Raw genomic sequence first — 26,106 nt, forward strand, 5'->3', positions numbered from 1 at the left:
TTTTGTATACAAATCCCTCTTATTCATTAGCTGGACCCAGTTTTCACTTCAGTTTTAATATATTTCACAACAGATAAACAAAGAACAGATTTGAACTTCCTGTAATGTTCCCTGTGTATTGTCCCCAATCCCACATACTGGGCTATCTTAGCTTCCATTCTGTGGCTAAAGTTCAGCACAGTGAACTACGCCTAGATGACCTGTTATAAATCATTAATAAGAACTTGCTGGTGCAGACATTTCTGGTGAAAAGCATTTAAATTTAGTCACCTAGAATGAACTATGTGGATTTAGTTGATGAATCATTTTCCTCCACATCTCCTAAGGAGAGTTATTTTATGTATTGCTGATGATACTTCTGAAGTTTTGATTACTATTACACACTCTTGAAGACTTGATCCGTTAATGTAAAGAGAACTGTCTGAATGGAGAATAATCAAGAGTTTTGTTTAACTTTCTCTGTATTCATTGGTCCAGAGTTGTAATCACTTTATACATTTACTCATTCATTTGTACTGGAGACCCTGACGCTGCCTGCTGAATTGCTGGTGCAACTGCATCATTCCTTACAAGGATTGCTGATTATTTTGTGGGATATGAGATCCATAGGGGAGGTCTGTACAGATATCCTGCTTTGGGCACTGCATGAGTACTTAGCTTCTTTTTGGTTTGCTATCCCAAACACCAAGAGCCTCAGCAGATTCATACCAAACAAAAGGAATTTTCAGTTTTCTTCTATAGTTCACAGGACTGCCAAGGCACCGATGGAGATACAAAAATACAGGTGTTGTACAGCTGTGATCTTCTTAACCACCTCTTGGGCACCATTAAGAAATTTGTGCTTCCTTCAGATGATAAGAGGACCACTGGTTTTAGGCCCACTGAGGTGACATGGAGAATTTGTGGCTTGACAGAATTATTGCGGGATAAATGCAGAAAGTAAACACAGCCAGTAGGGAACTCAGAATACATGTAGGTATTCAGCAACCAGGGTCCGTTTGCATTTGTAATGATTATGACTAAAGACACATAAAAAAATATTTCCCTTCCTAATTACAGTGTGCTACAGATAAGTTCAAGTAGAGAAAGATATTTACTTAATATAATGGAATTTCCAAGCAGAAAACCCAAATATTTTTCTACTAGATCAGGGCTCCTTTAAGTCTTATTTTGTTTATAAGTAGACAATTGCATGTAACATCTATTCCTTTGTTCACTGAAACAGTCTTTAAGACTATATCAGAGGATGTCAGCTTTTGCTTCTTCCTTTGAATTCTGAGAAGTGTGCATTTAGTTATCTTATGCTGCTCTGGATCTCAGATGCGAGGAGCACAGATTTACTTTACTTTAATATATCTTCTCACCCTTCACTTAAGTGACCCTTTTCTTTACAGCATTTATGCAAGAGTTTAAGGCCTCATAAACAAATGGAAATTTCTTTACATGAGCATTAAGTAACTCTAACAGCCTGCTGTTGTTGCGATATTTTCCACTCTAAAGTATGAGTAACTGCACTGAGTTGACACAGTTGTCTGAGAGGACATGAGAAGAACTAGCAGGGACTTACGATCTGCAAGTGGACTTTGAATTCCCTGTTGGTGACACCTTTCAGTCACAAGAGAAAAACAGACTCTGAAGTCCTAAGGCCTCAGGACAAAATTCATGCTGGATCTATGTTCTTCCCCCGTCCTCTCATCATTTGCACACGTTACAAATCACTACAGCAGATTTTAACAGAATGTAATTTCTGACAGCCACAATTCCTTATCCATTTGAGTTGTGGTATCGTGTTGAGTTTTTTGGGGTTTCTGTTTTTTTTTTTAAGAAATGTGTACATTACTAAACAAGATAACAGAATTAGCAAATTATATTTCTGTGCTCTGATACTTCAAAAAGTTTGAAACATATCAAAAAAGGGAGAACTGATGTTCAGTAAGAAGGGAAAGGGGCTTTTATTTCTACCAGGACTATTATTCTCCTCCCCAAAAGAAAGTGAGTAGGAACAGGATGATAATTATAAAAATTATTGCTTAAAACTGAGGGCTTGTCCAAATTAGAGTTCATAACTCCCTCCTGCTGTGACATTGGAACAAACTCAACAACTAAGAAAATACTTGCAGTGGAAAGCAAAATAAGGATCAAAGACAATTGTTTCTTTAGAAGCTATGGACAAAGGGCTACAGAAGCCTATCAACAGAAGGGGGATTAATATAAGAAATTATATGGTCAGATTCTTAGACTATTAATAGCTTTATCTTCCATTCCTAAAAAAAATGTGGAAGTGGATTTTTTTTTCTTCTGAGAAACAGTAATGCTTCAAACTGAACTTTAAACATATTTAATGTTTATACATTTCTAAACCAAATTATCTAGATCTATCTTAATCCACACCCATGATTATAACATTCCCTGCCCCTTGCTTCAAGTCAGATTATTGAGGCAGTACAACCATCTAAGGTAAGGTGAGTGTTATAAAGCAACATGCTTATAGCTTATCGCTAGGAATTTAGTTGAAGTCACCTTAAAATTATGAAGGTTATAATAAATATAATGTAATATAACACTAAATGATACTACCTATAGTATTTATTGTCACAGTGTTAATTGCTAACAACAGTTGCTTCTCATCATTGGTAAGGCAGGGTCTGCAGGGGCCTCTGCATAGTCTAAGGAAGGAAATAATAATTTTTCAGTAGTGACCACTGTACATTTCCATCCTTAGTGTGCTTTCCACAACAATGTAGCTGTTTTATACATTAGCTTCTTCTGCTCAGTTCACTCCATCTGGCCTGTTTGTTCTTCAGTACTTGTGGGCTTTATGTCTCAGCAGCACTCAGTGGTATAACGTAGTTTATGGGTTCAGCACTTGCTAATCAAACCTTGCCCCCATCCTCTCTACAAAGCAGAAAAGAAATGGGGATGGAATATTGCTCTTCATTTGAGAGTATCTCCACCTGTGTTGCAATAATTGGCAAGAAACCAACTGTCAGTCACTATTGAGCTCACTACTGAGCTATTATTATTAGCCCTAATAAAAGATTTATTAGCCCTATTAATAGAATAAATTTTATTATTCCTATTAGTGAGCCCTGCTTAATTTCTATTTGGCTGCTTCCATGCTCATGGAGGAATTGATGGACATGGTGCATACCACATACTTACTTCCAAACAACCTTACAGGACTTTATTAGACCTGAGAATTCAACACCCAATCCTGAAGCAGGAGGTCAGCAAATTGTCTATCATTTGGAATAGTAAAGGACATCACAGATATGAGGGCTTGGTCCCAACCAGCAAAGAATACAAGATTTGTTTCCCTAACAATATAAGGAAGATAAACACATTCTACCTTATAAAAAAACTTCAGGCCCAGTATGATGTCTGTTTGTTTTCTGCATTGTATCTTCCAAGACTATTGAATGAAAGTTCAGATTTTCCTCATTCTTTCCACTGACTTCTACAGCATAAAACCCCAAGGTCAGCAGTTCTTTTTCTCACACCCAGCCAGACGCACAAAGCTTATCTGTGCAGAAGACAGTGTCAGGCCATAGAACTAAGCAATATCAATCTCACCACTGTGAACTCTTGAGGGCACAACCAGTTTTTAAACATTTATTTCCCCATAAACACACGTAACGTTTACATTGAAGGAAATCAAACCCAAGCAAACTGCTATCGAAGTAAACCACCCCGTGCATAAGCTATTCTCTCACCAAGGCAAGGGGGTAAGGAAACAGTTTAACCTGAATGCCCGCAGATACCTCAGTGATGAGGGTGTAGCTATTGCCAGTTATATAGCTATTGCCAAAACTTCATGGCTTTCCTGCAGCTACATTGATTTAAATGGCTAAAGTTCTGGGCTCTAACTTTCAGCAAAAGCTGATAAACTGGCAAGTTCTACAGAAGTAAGTTTGAAAGCAGAGTGATGTAATCAAGAGCAGCTGGGCAAAAGGAGCTCCGTACACACATGCCTTTAGACAGAGCACACCATTCTCTAAGGCAAACAGCAGATAAAGCACATGGGAAAAAACCTGCTAGCTCAGCGTTTTTATAATAGAGAAGTACCTTCCCCCCTCGCTGTGGTTACCACTGTGTTCAGAAAATAATGACTCTTTGGCCCATCCCCCTCCCCTGACTGTACCACTACCTCTAGCTGACTGGGGTGACCGAAAAACCGCATAACATGATATTTGAAGTCATTACATTAAAAATACTTTGTCATTATGCACCGTAAATGCTTTCCACTTGGAACTAGTTAATGGAGAAATATTTTGGCTCTTTTTGCTAAAGGCATTTTCTTTGCTTGCAAGGTTGTTCAGAAAAAGCTCCCTGAACTTTGAACCGTATCTGCAAAGTGAGATAAACAAGAGCCATATAAATACCACAGCCCTTTTCCCCACACTGTTTTCTTCTGCAGCAGAGCCAGCTGGAGCTGCCAAGAAGGGGGAGGAGGGAAAGGGTAAGTGTGCTGGGTTTGCTGTGAAAGACCTTCATGACTTAAGATTTGGCAGTGTGTCTGCTTGTTTCTTTGGCTGAAAAGGCTGACTGTGGAAATTTCCATTGGAAACAAACTATAGAGTTGAAATGTGAAGAGGAGTATAACACAGAACATAGCTCTCCTGTGGTTCACAGGGTGAGACAGCTGTTGCTGGGCACTCTATGCCACTGCTGCAGGAGGCTACTATAAAGGCATAGAAGGATCTCAAAATGTCCTAAGAGTTCTGTGTGTGTAGAATGTATGTAAAGGCAAGAGGTTTTCCTCATATGTGGAAAGAGTGAAAAAAAGGGCTCTATTGGTATCTATTGGACCACAGATTACTCTTTAAAGTACTGTACCTGAAATGCTTTTGGTAGAACTGCAGAAAAGAAACATTAGGAACAGCTGGATTTTACAAATGCAGCAGCCGGCTCTTGTTTTAAAAGATCAATTATTAAAATATTTTAATTTTCTTAGAATATGACAAGATTGATGAAACACACGTTATTTATCAGACCTTGTTGTTTCCAAACTGTTCTGTGTTCGCTATGAGACTTTGATGTAAGTGGTGAAGTTATACAATTCCACAACCTGGGACATGTTGGAGGGCAACTTTATAATTTTATGTGTTTCTCGATAATGAGTATTTTCTGAACATTTTAAGCCGAAATTGTGATGTTCATGGAGTAAAAGGAAAAGGTAATTACAGAATTTCTCATGTGTTTTGGTTTTCATAAACATTAAAAGGACTAAGTGTGGATAGGAGATTTTGTAAGATCTGAGGAATCCTGAAACTCAGTCTTCATTTCCTGTTTATGCAAAATTGTTTCTAGTGCCTGTCTTTTTAAGAGATTTTCACAATGGGATCCAAATTCTTCAGAAAGACTTGAAAAAATCTTGAAATCTTTTTTTATTCTTTTCTGCCAGGTTCTGTAGTACTCACTGGGTACTGATATACAGTGTTGGTGCATGTACTTTTAAGTCAGTGGAATTACCCTGGAATCTGAAGTGAACTGGTCTAGATTCTTACTACTGTAAACTGGCTGAGCACAGTTGATTTCAAAAAACAAGAAACAGGCCACTTTAAAATCACTGAAGTGGTAAAAACAATTAAGGAGAATTTACAAAGAGGAAGAAATAACTTAGTGTGATTAGTAGTATTAAGAGAAAATCCAGTTATTCTGAAAGGTTATTTTCAGCTGTTAAGATGCAATAACGATCAGCAGCGAGAAAAAACAACAAAAAAAACCAAACAAGCAAAAACACCTGCATATCTGCTATAGGGGAACTCCACTGCAAAATCAAAGACATTGAGCAGTAAACAAAGTAGCTCAACTTTATTCTTGAAGGTTTGACTTTTTCTTTTCTGGACTGAATGGAGCCAAAATGCTGCTGTGTTTTTTTATGGGAACTTTAGGTATTGATCTCACTTTTATTTTCTCTCTTCTCAGGAAAAGCCCAGCCATGTGGGCAGGGCTGGGGCTAGTTCTGGCTCTCTGCCTCCTCCCAGGAGGAGGCACTGAAGTCCAGAACTGCCAGGAGCCCCCAGAATGGCGTATTGGGGAGGAGAACCCAATGCTGAACTCCAGAGGCACAGTGACGGTGGTGGCTCTCCTCCAGGCTAGTTGATTCTTGTGCCTGCTGCAGGCTTCCAGGTAAGCATAAGTGTCTTCCGAGTTTTTGTTACCCAGCTGAGGATACTATGTGTGCCCTACTACAGTGCACTCAATGAACTCTGGCTGCCTCAAATGCCACCACTACAGCTGGAATATGTGACCTAGTAACCAGTTTCACTCTCAGCAGGAGGGTTCTGACTTCAAATCTTCTCCAAATTATATTTACAACCTATTAGTGTGATCCACTTGACATTAATGAAACCCAAACCACACAAAAACCCAAGAGAAACAGGTTCCTCAAGATTATGCTTCAGTTAGGAACAGATGATTAAGACAGCAAAGACACTGAAGCCAAGAAACATCACAATTCTCTAACATGGCTAGATCACATGAAACAGAGATCTGTGACCACTCATTTCTTACACAAGATCTGTAGGGGAAAAGACAAATCAAAACATGATTTTAATGTGCTTTTCCAGCCTGTGTTCAGAAGTCCTCTCTCTCTATATATCATTTGCAAATGACACCAAGCTGCGGGGGGAGTGTTGATCTGCTGGAAGGCAGGAGGGCTCTGCAGAGGGACCTGGACAAGCTGGAGAGTTGGGCTGATTCCAACAGGATGAGGTTCAAGAAGGTGAAGTGCCGGGTCCTGCCCTTTGGCCACAACAACCCCATGCAGCGCTACAGGCTGGGCACAGAGTGGCTGGAGAGCAGCCAGGCAGAAAGGACCTGGGAGTTTGGATTGACAGGAAGCTGAACATGAGCCAGCAGTGTGCCCAGGTGGCCAAGAAGGCCAATGGCATCCTGGCCTGGATCAGGAACAGTGTGGCCAGCAGCGAGCAGGGAAGTGATTCTTGTCCTATACTCAGCACTGGTGAGGCCACACCTGGAGTGCTGTGTCCAGTTCTGGGCCCCTCAGTTCAGGAAGGATATTGAGGTGCTTGAGCAGGTCCAGAGCAGAGCAATAAGGCTGGTGAAGGGACTCAAGCACAAGTTCTGTGAGGAGAGGCTGAAGGAGCTGGGGTTGTTCAGTCTGGAGAAGAGGAGGCTCAGGGGAGACCTCATCCCTCTCTACAACTCCCTGAAAGGAGGTTGTTGCCAGGTGGGGGTTGGTCTCTTCTCCCTGGCAACCAGCAGTAGGACAAGCTCTGCCAGGGGAAGTTTAGGTTGGATATTAGGAAGATATATTTTACAGAGAGGGTAATCAGGCATTGGAGTGGGCTGCCCAGGGAAGTGGTGGATTCTCCATCCCTGGAGGTTTTTAAGATGCACTTAGTGCCATGGTCTAGTAACAACAGTGGTGTTGTATCAAGTGTTGGACTTGATGATCTTGGAGGTCCTTTCCAACCCAGCTGATTCTATTATTCTATGATATATAAAAATCCATAGGATAAGGTAAAGACTGGCCTTTCAAAAATGAGATGAAACATTCAAAGAAGTCAACTGTGCTGTGTTTTCATACAGGACTGGGACATTGGGGCTGTGATTTCTAGAACCCACTCTTTGCAAATAATTAGCTATCATGACAGTAACAGTAGCGAGAAAATAATTATGAGGTGACCCAAACAGGAATTGTATAAAGCCTTTATCTTGGATTCATTCAGTGATCATGAAATCAGTTTGGTGTAAAAATTAGTAATACTGGTTTCAGACTTGGATTTTAGTCACAGTAAGGACATCTTAGTTTGCCCCTCTTGGCTGCATAACTTCATAGTACAATAGGCTTTGCAAGTTTACTAAGAATTGGATTTGAAAAAGTACTGGTAAATCTCTAGCTCCATCAAAGTCAAAAGTGGGCTTTGCAGTTGGCTTTCAAGGTATTTAGGTTTGATTCTCACAGGTCAGAAAAATTTAAAAGAATTTTCCACATTCTAGATTATTTCCTGCAACTGAAAAATAAAAGTTTTCTAGAGCAGCTCAACAGGAAGGCTACAAACCAAAAGGAAGAAACCCCACATCAAGCAAGAAATCAGCTTTCTGAACTATTATCAGAGATAGACTTTTGTGAGGAAAAGCCAGAGGAAAGACTAACAGCTGCCAGACAGGTTGTGCAGCATTTCTATAGCACTCATTTTGCCCCCGCTGCTGTAATAGCCCTTTTCTGGCCGTTATAGAAAATAGCCATGTCAAGATGAGTGGGAGAGCTGTCGACCTTTTGCTGCAGGTTTGCTTTCTTGATATTTCATTTCTCTGCTGTATTTATGGTGTGCGTTCTTTAACCAACTGTATGACCAAAACCTCAGCATTCAAATAAAGGCATCAAATAAACTGTGTTGGACCACGGAGACTATGAAAGAGCTGACATAAAAGTAACACTGAATTCAGTCTGAAAACAGATGTCTGGTTTACTGCATTCTACTTACAAGGACAGGACTCATGGCATATGAGCTGTTGCAAAGTCTGGTTTAGTGACAGTATAGTTGATAGTCATGGAAAATGGCAAGAATGTTTTAATACTATTAGACTGTTGCCATTAAAACTGGGATAAAATAACTTCACTGTAATAAAAGCAAGATGGAGCATATTCACTTTTGTGGCAAATCTTATGATTCTCTAATGATTTATGGTCTTGCTTCTCTACATTCCCACTAGATTGGAGGACCTGCGAGTAAAGTTAGAGAATGAAGGACTGGTCAACATCTCGTATGTGGTTGTCAACCATCAGGGAGCTCAGTCCCGGAGGAAATTTCACCTACTGAACGGAAGTGTTTCAGACTATATTGCTGTCTACCAGCAAGAAGAACAACAGGATGATGTCTGGACTACCTTAAATGGAAACAAGGATGACTTTCTCATCTATGACAGGTGTGTGTTTACAGAGAAACACGGAAAAATATTTGTGTATATTTAGAGTAATGCTTTGTAAATCTATATCATTTCATTTATGTGCAAATAACAAAGACATCGTTATTAACTTCTTAGCTGAAGTTTACTGGAAAAAAAGAAGTCTGCTCTTGCATAAGTAATTTTGGAATAAATAATTTTTTCTTTATAATTACTGTATATTTAGATTAATGTAACTGAGTGTAGAATTTGATAACTTTTTTCTTGTTTTACACTATTTTTATTTTCAGACAACTTCATTACACCCATGCATGTCAAAGTAGAATCAAAGAGGAAAGCTATCCAAGTTCTAGTGGAAACATTTTGACCAGAGTTGTTGAAAATGTAGACATATGGAAAAATTAGTCTTCAGTTGAAACTTAAAACTTCAGCAGAAAATAACTTTTTGATACAGGATTCTGGCACTTGTATATTTTGGCAGAGCCAGTAGTGACTGCAACTGAAATCTATCCAAGTTATGCTACTGTAATGAGCATTCCCAATGGGTTTACCTGTTGATGGACATGCACTGCAGACATGTAAGGAGCTAAGGCTAGAGGCCCACACATAGATGGGTATTAAATAAGAGGCCCTTGTGTACAGGTTCTGGATTTACTCAACTCCTTCAAACTGACCAGTAGCGTAGTCAAGTGCATATCAGAACACTCAAGTAGAGACTTGGAGCAAATAGGCAGCATAAAAATCCCCTTATGTACACTAAATGTGTAATGGAGATGCACCACAATACACTTTCCAATCAAAATATGTGAGGTTGCATAAAAACACGTTGTAAGGATGCAACAACTGCTGTGCAAGCAGCCCTATTCATTAGCCAGATAACCTGTAATGAGTGTACCTTTGCTAGTCTAAGGACTCCGAACACAGAAGCTTCTGCCAGTACAGCTAGAAATCTCTCTTCACGCTGCTGGCTGATGCAGTTGAGCAGGCAACCATTGTAAACTCCTTGAACAGGAACACTCTCCATGGGACTATACAGTTTGGGTGGATTGGTGCGAATAAAGTGAGATGTGATGAGAAGAGAGATTTAACTTCAGGTACATGTAACCACAAAGTTCTTTCTCTCCTTAGATGTGGCCGTCTGGTGTATCATCTGGGACTGCCCTATTCCTTCCTGCATTTCCAATATGTAGAAGAAGCTATTAAGATTGCATACTGTGGAAACAAGTGTGGAAACTGCTCTTACACGGTATTTTCTTGTCTCATCTGTGTATACTAGGACAGGAAACTGGATTTAACTAGTACTTAAAAAAAATTATTTCAGTGTGATTAATCCACAAAAACATGATTTAGAATTTACACATTTCATGTGTCTTGACAGAGAGGTTTTAAATATTTTTCCAAATTAATTAGATCTAATTATAATAGACTGATTATCAGAATACTTGCCTGTGATAGAAATAATTGTTGGAAACCTAAATGTAATCTTGGAGGCTAATTCTGTTTGTGGATTTATATACAGCTAGTGAGCAATTAGCTACTCTGGTTTTGGGGGATGGGTAAGGACATAAACAGATGGTATTTTTTTTAAACCTGGGAATCAAATCCAAGCTGGTTTGAGGTAATATTCATTTTAGTTTGCATTTAAACATAGTAATTTTAAAAAGTGATAATACAAGATGACAAATTATTGTTACTGCTATAAAAGAAGGGTAGCTTTGTTTTATGTATAATTAAAGATCAGAACTACTCTAAGGATTATCAAGAAATGTACATACATAGTCATGAAAGTTCACTAGGAATAATATTTTTTGATCCCATAATGCAGTTTTCCATCTAAATATAGGCCACAGGCAGGTCAGATGTGGGATCTAGAAAAAAAATACTTCTTGTTAGCGATTACTGGAACTATAATTGCTAAAAGCTTGTATTAAAAGCCCTTTTATCAGTGGTGTTTCAATGAAAGGTTATTTTTTATACATCCATATATTCTTCAACAAGGTGGCACAAATAATTTAAAACTGGATTTCAGGTTCTGCAAAAATGTTAAGATAATTAATATTTTACAACTAGTTAAATACTCTGCCTTGTATTTAATGTAAGCCTCTGTTTTTCAGGAACCTGATATTGATGATGTATGTGAAAACATCACCAGAAAAGCAGATAAGCTAGAAGAGAGAGAACCCAAACCAACTGGTCAACACCCACATCACCACAACCTGCACAGACATGGGCACCACCACCGCCACCACCACCGCCACGGCAGTCATCATCCCAAAAATGAGAATGGCCAGACTTCCTCTGAAACTGAGAGGCATCATCCTCACAGCGGCTGGCATCACAGAGTGTTTGGCCATCACAGACATGATCACTTAGGTAGTCAGGAACAGGTAGACACTGCTCCTCCAGGAGAAAGCGTGAAAATTACGCAAGAGAAAAAGCTATGAAAAAAAGGGAAAAACAGGTGTAAGAACCAGTTGACTTGAAATTGGCAGACAGCATTAGACTCGACTTCTAGTAGCTGATGCTGTCATTGTCGACACCTTCTGTTTGAAGAGTTAGGAAATTCTGTCACTTGACAGTGTCACGGAGCACTTCCAAATTCTTGCAGGTGACATAGCGAGCTGGCAGCAGAGGACATCACTGAGTCCTGACAGTGACGTCTGCTCTCTGCTGCCTGACAGTCACCAGCAGCAGGAGAAAGTGAAACCAGTGACACCTGACAGTGACAGGAAAACGCGAGAAACTGAGCCTGAAAAACAAACTAAGCACCTTCAAAATGCAAGGGAATCCTGCTAACTAAATTCATATGGTTGCAAGAGCGGAAAAATGAACAGATTAGGTGTTTTTATTGCCTCAGATTAAAAATTACACTGACAGGTGTGTGGAGTTAAAATATTGCAAAGAAGTAGACTTTTAGAGAAGTCCTCTTAGAATTACAGAATACCTGTCAAATTCCATCACTGAGAAGCATCATAATTTAATGGAATTTAATTGACCCCTAGTTTGTTTTTCAGGTGCACTGGGAAGGTGTCTGCATTCTTGATTAATTTGTCTTTCTTGCTTTTCTTCTAACATTCTGCTTGCATTTTTGAGGACAGGAGCATAAACTATGACCTAGGGGCTCCTGTCGGATGTTTTGCAATAAAGAACAGAAGATAACCAAGACAGATAGTTTAATCACTTTTTATTCAAAAGTTCAGTTAGTTTTTTTCCTAACCTGGGGATACAAACTATGCACACAAAAAACTTACTCCTAAGCAATGTGACAAAATAACTTTGTTGAAAATGTAATATACAAACAGTAACTGAATTATTTTAAAGTAACAGATTTATATGCTTAACTTTTGTGGCTTAGATACAATAAAAGGATCCATTAATACATAATCCTACTAAATCAGTAAGATCATGCCTAAAGAGAGAAGCAGTGTTAACAGCCCTTCATGCAGAATCAGTGTCAGAATCAATAAGAGGGAGGGATAAAATGAGTTTAATCTTAGTATAATGTTTATCTTTGTTTATAACTGTGCTGAATTTGATAAATCTGTATCAATTAGTAAGATAACATACCACTGAAACTTGTATAATTTCTCTGTCTGTAGCTTAGCATTTCTAATGTTTGGTTAACTGAATGGAAGTAAAACCAGTTGTTTGAAGGATTTCTGGATGAAGAAAATAATATTTATGAAAGGAAAACTGCTATGAAAGCATACACCATAATTAATGATGGTTTGATAGGGAAATTATTACTCCTACAAAGCCTGAGTCTTTCTATTGTGAATGCTGATTAGCAAGAGTGTAGCCCTGCATATACATGGAGTGCATGCCTTTGGAATATTTGACAAGAGTGTTTTCAATAAAAAAATACTATCTTCATATATTGTTTTGACTTTGAGATGCACAGTTTGAAATACACTATCTGTATTTTGAATTGCATGTTCTGCTGAAATACTTCATGTCATTTACTCAAAATCGCTTCCGTTTTAGGTGCAAGTCTTGGCCTTTATGAAGACGTTGTTCTAAGTCTCTTATGGTGTTTCGGAGAAATTCAATTTCCTTGTTTTTCTCCTCCTGGAGATGCTGCAGCTTCTGTAAAAATGCAAGAAAGGCCTCATTGTTAAACATCACACAGAATTATATAACAATACAATTTGCTATTGCAAATGAGAGATTTTCTAATTAGAATATTTTCCCTCGTTAGTTTGTATCACAGAATGACCAAGATTACTTCCTCAGAATCCTATTTTTGTGACATCCCAAAATCTCAAGCCTACAAAAAAAATAATGCCCATACACAGTTTATATCAGTGTCACTTATGTCATCTGTCTTAAGTTTCCAGGTTAGTCATTCTGGTGGTTAGAAAACCACCTCAAATGTGGTCTTTTGTTGTTGAACCCCGAAGGTATCAATATGCAAAAAGACATGACAGTTGGACTTGGTGATCTTAAAAGTCTGTCCTACGTTAAATTATTCTATGATTCTATGAATTTAGTTGTCTAGGTGTGGGAGGGATATGTGGGAGAGAACACACAGACACAGACAAAACCCAGGGAAGTCCTGTTTCCAACAGGCTGTAACAGTGCAGCTCCTGCTGACCATGGACCATTAAAGCACATACCCTTCGATAGATACTTTGTGGCAAGACAGAAGCATCTGAAAATGACTTGGTGGTTTTATCCTGAGCTCTTGCTAATTTAGCATTGAACTGAAAGAATCAGGAGAAGATAAAACAATAAGAACCATCAGGAAAAAAAGGTATAGTAAATAATTCAAATATAATTTTCACTTTTTTTTAGTTGCGTTTTTTACCTGAGACTAGTAATAACAGGCTTATCTACTAATTAATCCTAGGCAAATGTAGCTATGTAGGTTTATTTAAAAGAAAGAACGCCATTACAAGTTATGTTTCTTTTTAAAAAAGCCTTAAAATATTTCAAAAGGTTTGTAGCACAAATATGATCAAAAAGATGTAGATGTAAAAAACATTACTGAAAAAAAAATAAATTGAAGGCTCCTGAGCCACATGTCTACAGGAGGGGAAGATGCAGAGGATGCTAAAGACCTCTGAAACCATCATCCTTCCCTCATGTTCCAAGAGTAACTCAGCATGAACACTTCCACACTTTATTTCTTTTTTTGATATGTGAAAGATTTGAAGTATTTCCTTAATTATTTCTGTAATGAGAGTGGTTTAAAACCTGAGCAATTAAATACATGTTGAATACTTTGACTTAAATCTCTGCAGGATTCTAATTTTTTATTGGAATTTTATTACGAAAGTAAATTGTAATATATATTCCCATCATTCAGAAATTAAAAACAAGAAAGTTAAGCAGAAAATGCTGTTTAATTTTTTTTATGCCTCAAAAGCCTAGAAAAGTTTCAAAGTAGTTTAATTTAAAACAAGAACAGAGCAAACTTCAGTCTCCCTATACAGTAGGCAGAACTTGATTCCTGAGCAGAAGTGAGTCAGATTCCATTGAGGAAGGGAGCTCATGCCACTGATCTTTGTAAAGACAATAATTTTTTAAGTTTTCTAGATTCCATAATATTATGTTGTTAAGTACTAATTAATGTTTTTCACTAGAGTCTCTTTGAAGTTTACCCAATGCCCAATTCATCTTTAAGTTTTATAAAACATTTATAAACATTTTATAAAACATTCATCAGCCTTGTAATGCATACCTCTATCTGCAGTTTAATTATTTCATTTTGCTTCTCTTCATTTTGAATTTTCAGCTGTCTCGTTAGCTCTAGTATTTCCAGTTCTTTTTTCTCTCTCTCTTCTCTATACTCCATTTCTTTTACTTCAACTAGCAACAAAGTAACACCAGATATTGTGATTATTGAAGATTCTTTGATGGAAAAATAACATAATTTCCTAAATATTAAAACTTTCTTGAATATCAGGTGAGCGTTTCATTGGAAAACATCTTCATTCAAGCAAAAACCATATCAAACTGATTGAAAACCACCCTGTCCCATCCCAGTAAGATGGTGTCTCTTTAAAAAAATCATCATGTTTTACAAAAACTTTTCTAGCTGTTTTCAGCTATGTGGATGACCAAAAATCCTACTCTTCAAGGTTATGCCTCTAATGGAAAAAATTAGTATTGAAATAAGCTTTTTCTCATTGCAATATTATTCATTTGTTAAAATAATGTCCTACTCTCCTGAACACAGATAGAACACTCTAACAGCAGTCTAGCTTACAGTTCAAAGCAAGTTTCCAGTCTAAACTTTACCCAAAACTTCAGTCCTTCAGATTTTTAGGTCCAAGTTCCCAGCATTTGTTCTAACTGTTTGGGAATTTCTGCTCATCCTGTGTTGCTGTACTATTGCCTTATTGTCACTGTCTACTCTTTAGCAAAGATAAAATTCAGATAAACACTGTCCACTTCTAGTGTTCATATGTTTCCACTAAAAAGTGGAACTTTTAGAGGAAATGTAGCTCCTACAGGTTATACAGGTTTTACCCCATACAATAGCATTCAGAGAACTTACATTTTTTCCTTATATCGCAATTCAACTGTGTTATTTCTGATTTATGGTTGTCCTCTTTGTTTTTAATTTCTGTCATGAGTTTCTCAATCTGATCTTTATATTCCTGTGAATGTAAAATGTTTTATAAAAACTTTGCAGATTCTGCAAAGCACAACAATTAGGCAAAAATTATATGCTCTGTAATATATGCTCTATAATTCAGCACTTGTTTGATCCTCAATCCTGTAAATTCAATATGCCAAATTACTTCTTACACAGTCTGGCTGAAGTCCACAGATGAAAAATGTAGCAGATTTCGTTGTGTTGCAGCTGTCAGCTAACATAAAATTAGAAATTGTACTTCTTAAGAGAACAGGTAAATGGAGAGGTAATATTCCTTTCCCCACTCCGGGATCTGACAGTGCAGTTAGTTCAGGCAGTACAGTTTTACTTTTGTGGATCTTTGACTCTAAGATTGCATTAAAAAGTTGTATTTTAAGTACGAATTTTGTTAGTATTGCTTATACCAAGGATTCCACAACTTCATACTGGAAGCAGTAGAAATACCAGCAGTAGCGATGCTGGTGGCACTGATATTCAGAGTCTGAGCACGCAAATTGTATAAATATTGGTATAAATATTTAATTTTAACTCATAGTACAAACATAGGCAAAGTAAATCAGCAGTGAGATTCCTAATCCTATACAGGTAACAGATCTGCATTTTGTGCACAGAGAACTAACACAACTTATGATTAGCCCTGCTGTTTTTACCTCCTTTGCAAAAATGAGTGCCATAGATAGAAAGTAGAGAGATCATAAATGGAATTTATTATGAGACAGAGATAAGAGGTAGAGACCTATTATCTTTGTAGTATTTATTTCCAAAGAAACTAGACAAAATTCAGACCATTCTTGATTCTCTGGCAGCACAACCAAGTATCTTGAATATAAAAACCTTATTTCCTCACAAAAAATTATTTTAATACAACAGATTAGAATTTAAAGCTGAATTTAAAGCTACATAGAGCTAAAAACCCCAAATGCATCTTAGACTGAGACAGAGTTCTCAGCACCTATATGGTTTTAATCTCTCAGTTCTTTTAACACCTTCTCACATGGGTGCTGTCATGAGACCAACCCTTCTCTTTTTACACATGATAAACATTGAGAAGAGCAACAATAAAGGTGTCAACAGCAAACCTAAGAATATAAAGATATATGAACTGCTACAACAGAGATAAAATATTATTCCTCTACCTAAAGAATGAACATTTGTGACTTACCTCTTCAGAAGCCTTTAATTTATCTTCCAAGGTGTGAATGGTATCCTTCAGTCTATCATTTTCATCTACATAAATAAAAAAACTAGATAACATACTAAAAAATACATTTTGACAATATCATTAGCATGAAAGCAGAATAAGGAAATTACTTTCATTTTTTGACTTGGGTGAACTTTAAGAAACTTTTTTATACGCATTATAATCATCATTTACAGAATTATATGCTCTCATTCTACATTTTTTAACAATCATAGTTTAATAATAATATTTGCCTGGTACTACTACTTGGAAATGTCTTTAGCCTCCTGGTAAATGATGCATTCAAGAAAATCTAAATGCAAAGTTCTTTGACTCAGAAAATAAAAGATTTTTATCATGGCTACAACAGTTTCAAACTGGAGGATGCAAGTCTTTAAGTACTTGTTCCCTAAAAATTAGAAAGTAGTATCTCAAAAACAGAATTTAGGAAAAATAGATGCTTTTTAGAAAATTAATATCAGTTTGAGTATTAAAAGCAGCAATATACTTCCAGTTTTAGAGGTTTATTAATATTTATGCTAATATGCTTTGAACACATAATTGTTAAAAAGTTAACTACAGAGGAGCAGTAGTATAAAGATATAGCAAATATTTATGTATTTCATTTTTAAATAAAAATTAGTAATTTTCAAGTATTTATGGATAACAGCAAAACTTGAAGAACATTATACTATAGATTAATACTCTTTGGTTTAACATAGTGATAAAAACTATTCATAAATGCTTTAATAGTCTACAGACAAAAGGCTGAATGATACTTTCTAACCTCTTGTAAAATTGCCTGTGCTATACTGAAATAAATTTAAAGCCCAAGTATTGATTAAAATAACCTCACTGAAGCAGAACTTTTTTCTAAGTGGATTCTAAGTAGAATAATAGCAATAGACATTTATTACTGCACAAGATTGATCTGAGATATATTTTTTTACTTTCTGTTTTTCTGGCAGTGAGTTTCTCTGTCTTGAAAACCCAGCAAATATAAACAAAAACATTAAATGCCTGCTCATTTGAAATTACAGTACAGCATATATAAGAACATATTTGCCTTTACCTTTGACATTACACTGGTTTTCAATGGTTTGTGTTAGACCACTTATCACATTCTGTAGAGTAGTGCATTCTAAAAGAAAGAAAAAATGCAGATTTTTTTGAATAATTTCTTCACAAGGAAGTTTACGTTTTGTTTATAAACTTCTGTCAAATATTTGATAATAATTTTGATTAAACATTATTCTAAGTGTTCTTACTGACTGTAGAAATAACACAGATTATTATTACATAGTTACTGCTTAATTTTAGTTTTTAGTTTGATGATAGATTAAAATCAATTTTATGAAGCTATACAAACAATTTCATAAAACTATTAAATTCTTGTTTCTAGCCAGAAAACAAGGATCTTATTGTCTTCTGATCAATAATAAAAGTTTTCCATATCAGTCTTCCAGCAATTTGTGTATTTAATGAAACTGTGGCTTACTTTCCTGACAGCATTTTTGCCAAGTTTTTTTTTAAGAAGATCAACTATATTCACTCATTGCAGTCTCTCACCCACTTTTTAGTGTATATTAACATTCATCTTATGTCTCAACATAAACTTAGAGTGATTCAGGATATGCTACTATATCCCTGTTATCTCAATTAATACAAAGTAGTTATGTGCATTTATATCTATACACATGCAACCTGTTATCAGCCTGCATATTTGTGTTTCGTGATTTTATTTTCTAAGCTGTATTTTAGACAGTTGAACACCGTGTGTACTTCCTGTAATATACCATTTGGTTCCATTAAATACTACTTCTACCCCTTACATGTTCCTTGTAAACCTACCAGTAAAGCTGCAAAACAGTCAAAAACTGGGAAAAGTGGAGACGCTAAAACTGAATTTGTTTACTCTTTAAAATTCTCTATTTCCAGAGTGCTGCTGCATTTCGTAAGTGGGTTTTAACTTCCATAACAGATAAAAGTAGGATAAATAACAGTTACACGTTTCATCAGGCTGCAGCTCCGTTGAAAACTGTGTATCACATAATTAAAGACCACGTTGCAAATAATGGAGCCAGGAAGACGAACTAAGATCTCAGCTGAGAGATTCAGTTTTCCACTCAATCTTTTTGACTGCTAGCCTATTCTTCCATCAAGTCTGCTTTTCATGCAGCCGAATACTTCAGCCAGATGTCTTCTCCCGTTACATGCTTCCAAAAAAACCCAGTAGAGGGAGCACGAGCAGCACAGAAACCGCCAGCTCTCACTCCGTGTATTGGATCAAAACCATTTGTGGAAAAATCCTGTTCCAAGTCGGAAGCACTAGGTTAGCATGCCCATTTGTACCAACTAGTTCTACTACAAACTTCCTCCCGTTTGAAAATATATGGAAACAAATTCAAATGCTTGTAATTCATGCAAAAATGGAAAGACACTAGAGCAATATCTAGTCTTCAAAAGAATAAAAACTGAGTGCAAGCCACTCTTCTGTTCAGTCCCAAGAATATCTGCTCACAAAAATATCTTTCTTATCTTTAAAGGACATATCTTGGCAGACCCCATAAGTAATTACAGTTGTGACTGGAAGAAATTACTGGGAACCCACAAGTTTTGCTTGTCTACATTATAGAGAAAAAGCAAAATTTTGCTAAGTGATTGCAGCTTTGTGATCTCTGGCATATCTGTTATGGATTCTGTGTAGTTTCTTCCCTGTAAGGACTATTCCCTACATGCAGAAAGATCACACAGCCTAATGCTCATTTTCCCTGCTTAATGACTACTTTATTGCAGTTTCATCCATCTGCACTTCTAACTGATTTTTTTACAGGGCAGTTATATCAACCACTTTTTTCTTTAACACCTTAGAAACACTAAGTAAACAAATAGGCAACTCTGAAGATGCTAAATAGAGCCACCTTAGGTGTTTCATAGATACTAATGTGATTGCTTCCTTTTAAAAAATTACAGCAGAACATAGTTCAGAACTGTAGTACCACAAGAGTCAATTTAGTCACCATAGAGAAGGTTTAGGAGCAGAGAACAAGGATGCCAGACTTGCATCTGCCTTAAGTGGATCTGCAATGATTTACATAGAACAAAAACTGCCATTCTGAATCTCAACTTGGTGCAGCAAAGAACATATGAAGGGAAAATAAAGTTAATTTATGACTTTTCAGAACGTGTACTTGCCAAGCTGCTTATCTTTCCCCACTTTATCTTGGGTATAAGTGTTTCACTGCCTTCTCTCTAGAGTTTCAGAAGTTTTCTTTTTTCCTTTGCTTTTCCTTCAGAATTCCCAGTCTTCTTTTACCTTAAACGGTTCTACAGAGTGACTTTTTGCACTCAAGGATATCAAGGAGTTCTCAGATTCTCACTCGTTGGAGATTTCTTGGGATATGAAATGCTACTATTTTTCTGTTTCACATACTAACAGAGTTCTTCAAGCCGGGATAAAATTCCACCTCCTCCACCCCACTACCACTAGTAGCCACAGACCCTTCAGGATAGGTGGAACCACAGTCTTTCCTTCCACGGCACTCTTTCTTTCTGCTCCTCTGCTGTAAGCAATTTCTGTTGCCTTTGGGCCAACTCTTTAAAAGAAACTTTCAGGAACTGGCTGAGTTGGTTCTGGAAAACAGTTTGGGACATAAGGCTAGGAGAAGTCTTTTTTCCAAGCCACAACTGGCAATGTCACTGTATAAACGCCATTCTCACAACTACAGTCTATTAGGATAACTGTTGCCAGAGCAAGAATGAAAGTATCAATGCTGTATTTGGTCTCTTGCATCTTCTCTAGTTCTGCACAGGATCCCTCTATAACCTCATCAATATTAAAGAGGGTTTTTTTTTTTAACCCACAGTGTTTTGACCTTCCAAAAGTTTTTTATGAACAATTTAGCTTGAGATGTGAAACTTCTAGTACTCTGATTCTGAATACAACATATGCCATCACCCCTTTTGAAGGGTCAACATGGCAGGTGAATTTAATAAAGGCGCAAAGCACAGAATCACAGAATGTGTCAGGTTGAAAAGGACCACAGTGAGTCATCTGGTCCAACCTCTATGCTCAAGCAAGGTCATCTCAGAGCACATGGCACAGGATTGTGTCTGGACAATTCCTGAATATCTCCACTGAGAGAGACTCCACAACCTCTCTGAGCTTAACCTAATAGAACAATCATGATAACTGTTTTAATTGCTAAATACATTCTACCCCTTTGATATCTTTACAGTATTTTACTTCCTTACCATCAAGGAACTTTCAGAATCACCTGCTGGATATCCCACATTGTTCCAAGGTTGTACTTCTCACCTTTTTTTTTTTTTGATACTGCTACTAATATCTTTGCAATGGCTCTTACTCACTGATCAGAATCCTTGTCTTCCAAAATTCTGCCTCCTGTCTATATCCATATAACTTCCATGACTACAGTATTATTGAAATTCGTTTTTTCCTGACTATCCCTGCTGCTAAAACTGGTTCATATTTCAGGCTGATTGCTCTGCTATTTTTACTTGGACTTCTGCCACTCACAATTTTTTTTCCATGGTGTGTTTCAAAAGAAGCTCCACAGGCTGTTCTCTTCAGTTGTATCAGCATAACTATCTCATAAAATAATTTCTCTCTTGTCTCATCAAAGTGAGGCACTGCTGTTTACAAAGCTCAAATCTCTCTTCTGACTTTTATCTGTTTTCAGTACATTCTACTTCCTTGTTGCAGTCAACCCAGATGCTCTGATTTCCTAAGTTGTCTCTTTCACTTTCTCTGCTACTTTTTATTCCATAGGTTTTACAGAAAGAATAATTTCTTCTTTTTGGCCACCTTTTCCTTTCCCCTTTTACAATCTATTTTATATAAACTCACTCTTCTCTGGTTTCATCAATAATGAAGCCTCTTGTTCTGTTTCTGAGTGACTGTCCTGCACTGTCTTTTCTGCTTAATAAAGAAACAAGTGTCTCTGACTCAAACCAAAGTTCATCCAGTTCACTATTCCACTTCACAATACCCAGTACAAAATACTTCAGGAAAGAGAAAAAAAAGCTGGATAAACACTTGATACATCCTCTCAACTTCCAAAACACAGAAGTAAGGGAGACCTCAGTGAGAGATACTGTCTTCATGTTTGTCAAATTTTTTTAAGTTTTTTTCCATGTTTTTTTTCTAATCTTATTGGACTATTCTATAATTCCGTTATCCACAGGTTTTTGTGGAATTGATTTAACTTCATTTTGTAATGTATGGAGAAGTTCCTCCTGTTGTAGGCTTTAAATCAATCAAGTTTTATTTCCATCTAGTTTTCTTATTACATTGGACAATGAATATTCATCCTGTAGTCACTTTCTCTGTGCCATTCACAGTGTTGCAGCTATGAGTCCTATCAGCTCTATTCTTTCTCTTCAGGCTAAGAAGTTTCCAGTCAACTTAAGTCTTCCTTCAGATGTTCCAAAATTGTGAACGAACCTTCCAGGTTCTTGGCTGCGCACAAGGCCGTCTCAGAAAGAGTATAGCTGGTGACCTTGCTGGAAGTTGATCCAGAAATGGCTGCCCCTCCTTCCCTTGGGAGCTGCTTTTAAGCTGAGGCTTTTGCCCTGGGCCTATGGTGCAGCTGTGTTGCAGCCACATGCTAGACTCGGGTCATGATCTAGGGAGTGACTTTCTGGCTTGATATCAGACCTGCCTCATCACTGGAGACCTGGTGGTGATCCCTAGGCCATATCTGGCCTTTGTTACCATTTGTGAGCTCCATTCTGACTCGGCCTCCTGAGTCACTCCCATCACTACATACTTGTTTGGTAATGTGCACTTTTGTCTGACCATGGCAGTCCTTGCTGGGCCAGCCCTGCATGGGTACAGTGGATGGTTGGTTAAGAGCCTACATCCATAGTCCTTGTTACATGATTGGTTCCTGATTCCCTGAGTCCTCCTCCCTCACAACAGAAAACCTTACCACCTTCTCTGTTACCTCTTCTTGTTCTGGTATGTTTGTTTTCATATGTGTGTACCAGAAAGCTACATGAAAATCACAGACCTTACAGGGGCATGATGCTTGTTTCTCTTTTTCTTCCATAATCATGGTTATCACGATGTTTGCTTCTTTTAGCACTGATATTTTAAGAGAACTGTTCAGAGAACATCAAGATCTCTTTTCTGAGAAGCTGCCACCTATGTCCAACCACTATTTATATAAAATGCCTCCCATACGAACTGCTACTGGTTTTCACCTCCCCTTTGTATCACCTGTCATCCCGTATCATGAGTTTTTTGGTATATCTGAGTAGATTATCATGATTAGCAAACTTCACTCTCTTCCTCAATAGCTTAATTTCTCAATTTCAATACTCAATTTCTGATTATGCTAAATTATCAAAGTCCCAGTGAAGATTTAAGTGAAACCAACTGGCAGTCTCATTCTGGCATGAAACTAAGTTTATTCCTATCCTGTTTCCTAAGTTTTAGCAAGTTGACGTCCCAGAGATGAAAGTCCTACAAAAAGGTGCACCTTTCAGCAACTCTACCAGCTACAAAAAAATAAACAACCACAAATCTATGCTAAGTACTAGATATTATCTCTTATTTCAAATACTCATCTGAAAACATACAGTTCTAGAGTAAAACCAAAAATCTTAATTTTATAGTTTTCTCTTTAGTTCTTCCTTTATTTGGCAACATTTTAATTACACTTATAGATTTATAATTTCCACCTGTAAATGGTAAATACCATTTTATTACTTTTCATTGAACAGTTTGAATTCTTATAATATTAATGCAAACTGTTACTATGAGAGGGATTTAATTACATGACCTAGGATTAGTTATTGCTGCTTTTCATACAGTATCTTAGATCCTTGTTATTTTATTTTTTATTTTATATGACTGAAAACAGTGGAAATATCTCACAGAACTTCCTGAATATATGCAAAAATCATACCTTAATAAAAAAATAACTTACCTTCTTTTACCGATTCCTCCTTTGATTGGCTTAATGTTAGCAACCTGTTACATTTTTCCAGCTGATGAATCAGTAGGTTATTTGCTTCGTTAATTTCTGATATTTTCTAGCAAATTGGAAAAATACTAACATTATATTAATATGTTTTAAGTTTTAAATCTTGAGGTTTAAATTAAATTAGCAATTTCACAACACTGCAGTCACAGACCTGTATTATTTCTCACAATTCAGGAAATTCCTTTATAGAGAAGAACAATGCTAGACTTGAGAGCCTGTGCTATTGCAAGTTTACCTGCAGAACTAAGAATGCTGACTTACATAATTAGTTATGAACTGTTTTCCTCTCAAAGTGGCTTTACAGAATTCACTTCTATGATGCCAAGATATAATTGGTGTTATAAGGCATAACAATAAGCTGATACCACTTAAAAGAAATTTTCACTTGAAAAGCTCTCAAAAATGTCACAAAATAATTATAGATAGCAGTTTCAACATTTTTTACCTTCTTCACTTACCTTTTCTATCTCTGAGAAGTCATCTAAAAGTTTATCAAGGTTCACCACACTGTTTTTTTTCATAGTTTCTTCAACACTGTGATTCATTTTTTTCTGAAACATACAATCTAACGATTAATATATATAAAAAATCTCTCTATGAATTCATATATTTCTCATTCAAACTATATAAATTCTTAAGCACAATTATAAGCAGAACAAAGTACACTCCTTTTTTAAAGTTAAAACTACTTCTGCATGTGAAGCTAAACTTCAGCCAACCTAAGATCTTGCATTTCCAGGAAGTACAACGAATGTCAGAAAGCCCAAGCAAAAATTCATCAAACTGTTAGATGCTATAGTTGAATTTGGAATTTTTGCTGCAACCAACCAAAAAATTAACGTGAATACGCTTTCATAGACATAATGATGCACTGGGCACATACATCGAGACCTTTTACCTGTGTAGATGTTTTAATACTCAGCTACTCAGGTTAACTTACATATTTTCTTATAAACAATGTGTGTTAAGATCCGTGATAGACATTGCAGCACATAAACCCTATTGTAGAATTAAAAAAAAATGGTATTTTGAAAAACACCCATATAATTCCAGATTATTATATACAATTCCTATTTTTATAAATTCTACGTAGAGAATCTTCAACATACATTTGCAAGATGGATCAGAAATACACAATGTGGTTGCTTCTAAAAATATTTAAACTATCTCTGAACATCAGGCTCCATGAGACAAAAATTCCAACACCAGATAAACCATATGGTCCAAACAAAATCATCACTTCTGTGTGATAATGTGTGAATAGCCTTTTTACAAATAACAAAAAATTACAATAAGAGAGATGAAACAGAAGATAGAATGTGTTCGTTATCCAGAAACTGAATGGGTTTCCAGACAAAAGTACTGGCAGCAGAGTTAGGCTGGGATAGGTAAATGCACAACACTAAACAGGAACAAAAATTACGTAACTGAATTAATTTCTCAGTCTTTCAATATTTACAAGCCTTTATGTGTATGTAACTTTACCAAAGCAGTAAGATACTTGTTCTGTGTGTTTCGTATTCTGGTTTTTTTTTCTTGTACCCACTGTTTCCTCAGTGAGACTAAAATTAGTGAGACTAAAACTAGTAAAGCTTTCTTTTTAAATCGACAATTTTTCAGAATATAGGTAACATTAAAGAATTAATGCTTCTAAGTTAAATTAGTGGGGTTTGTTGTTTGGGTTGGGTTTGGTTGTTTTTTTTTTTTACGAAGTTAGCAATCTATGAACTTCTAACTACAATGCAACAATTTGTTAAAATAGAGTTTTAAATATATATTCAGGACATTCAATTTTTTAAAACAATTACACCTCTTAATATTCTATTAGCTGATAGTCTAAATGTACTCTATGAATGTCAAGCCCCGATCTTTCCAATCCTTATCACGGGCAGTATCTTGCATTTGTCAATCAGCATTTGTTTTCGTTATACTCTTAAATCTGTGTTCTACCCTCCTAATATTGACTGAGGATGGGAGTTCAGGGAGCTGCTGTTGTGTCCTGCTTTTAGTTTGCGTGTTTCCTTATTCTGTGGCATCATTTATTTTCTCAGAAGACAGGATGTGCTCAGCACTTGGCAGCATTAGGCAACAGTGCCACTGGGAACAAAACTCCTGCTGAACTGAAACAGTAAATCAAAAATAATGTATTATTAATGCTGTGTTTTTCCAGCAGGAAGAATATTCATCACTGTTATTTTTGTGCATATCACTATGCACATGTTATGTCTTCCAAAGGCATTTTTGTTTTGAACTGTGATATTTATGCCATTGAGGGAAAACTAAAAGATTTAAATTGTAGTTTTGACGGCCATAAAACTGACACCTTCTTTTAATCTCTCTTTAGCTTCTTGCCACCCATGCTTTTTCAGTACCCTTTTTAAATTAGTCGGTTATCCCATCTTTGAAATTTAAGGTTTCTCTTTTTTTTTTTT

General features: G+C 36.6%; 2 protein-coding genes across 2 annotated transcripts; one reads left to right on the forward strand and one right to left on the reverse strand.

Annotated features, from left to right (window-relative positions):
• Positions 1–4,210: 4,210 nt before the first annotated feature.
• Positions 4,211–12,752, forward strand: SELENOP (selenoprotein P). Its single transcript, XM_008932066.3, has 5 exons — positions 4,211–4,459; positions 5,929–6,132; positions 8,686–8,898; positions 10,006–10,123; positions 10,992–12,752. Exons 2-5 carry the CDS (start codon positions 5,942–5,944, stop codon positions 11,640–11,642), a joined length of 1,173 nt encoding a protein of 390 aa, XP_008930314.2. The 5' UTR covers positions 4,211–4,459; positions 5,929–5,941; the 3' UTR covers positions 11,643–12,752.
• Positions 12,045–24,235, reverse strand: CCDC152 (coiled-coil domain containing 152). The gene is made up of 8 exons (XM_008932065.3): positions 24,133–24,235; positions 23,618–23,723; positions 17,734–17,802; positions 16,644–16,708; positions 15,380–15,482; positions 14,561–14,688; positions 13,494–13,580; positions 12,045–12,963 (listed from the first exon to the last, which is right to left on the reverse strand). Exons 1-8 carry the CDS (start codon positions 24,232–24,234, stop codon positions 12,841–12,843), a joined length of 783 nt encoding a protein of 260 aa, XP_008930313.2. The 5' UTR covers position 24,235; the 3' UTR covers positions 12,045–12,840.
• Between the last annotated feature and the right edge of the window lie 1,871 nt (positions 24,236–26,106).

This window comes from Manacus vitellinus, unplaced genomic scaffold (assembly GCF_001715985.3).
Source record: "Manacus vitellinus isolate BGI_N305 unplaced genomic scaffold, ASM171598v3 scaffold_36_pilon, whole genome shotgun sequence".
Classification (NCBI taxonomy): Eukaryota; Metazoa; Chordata; class Aves; order Passeriformes; family Pipridae; genus Manacus; species Manacus vitellinus.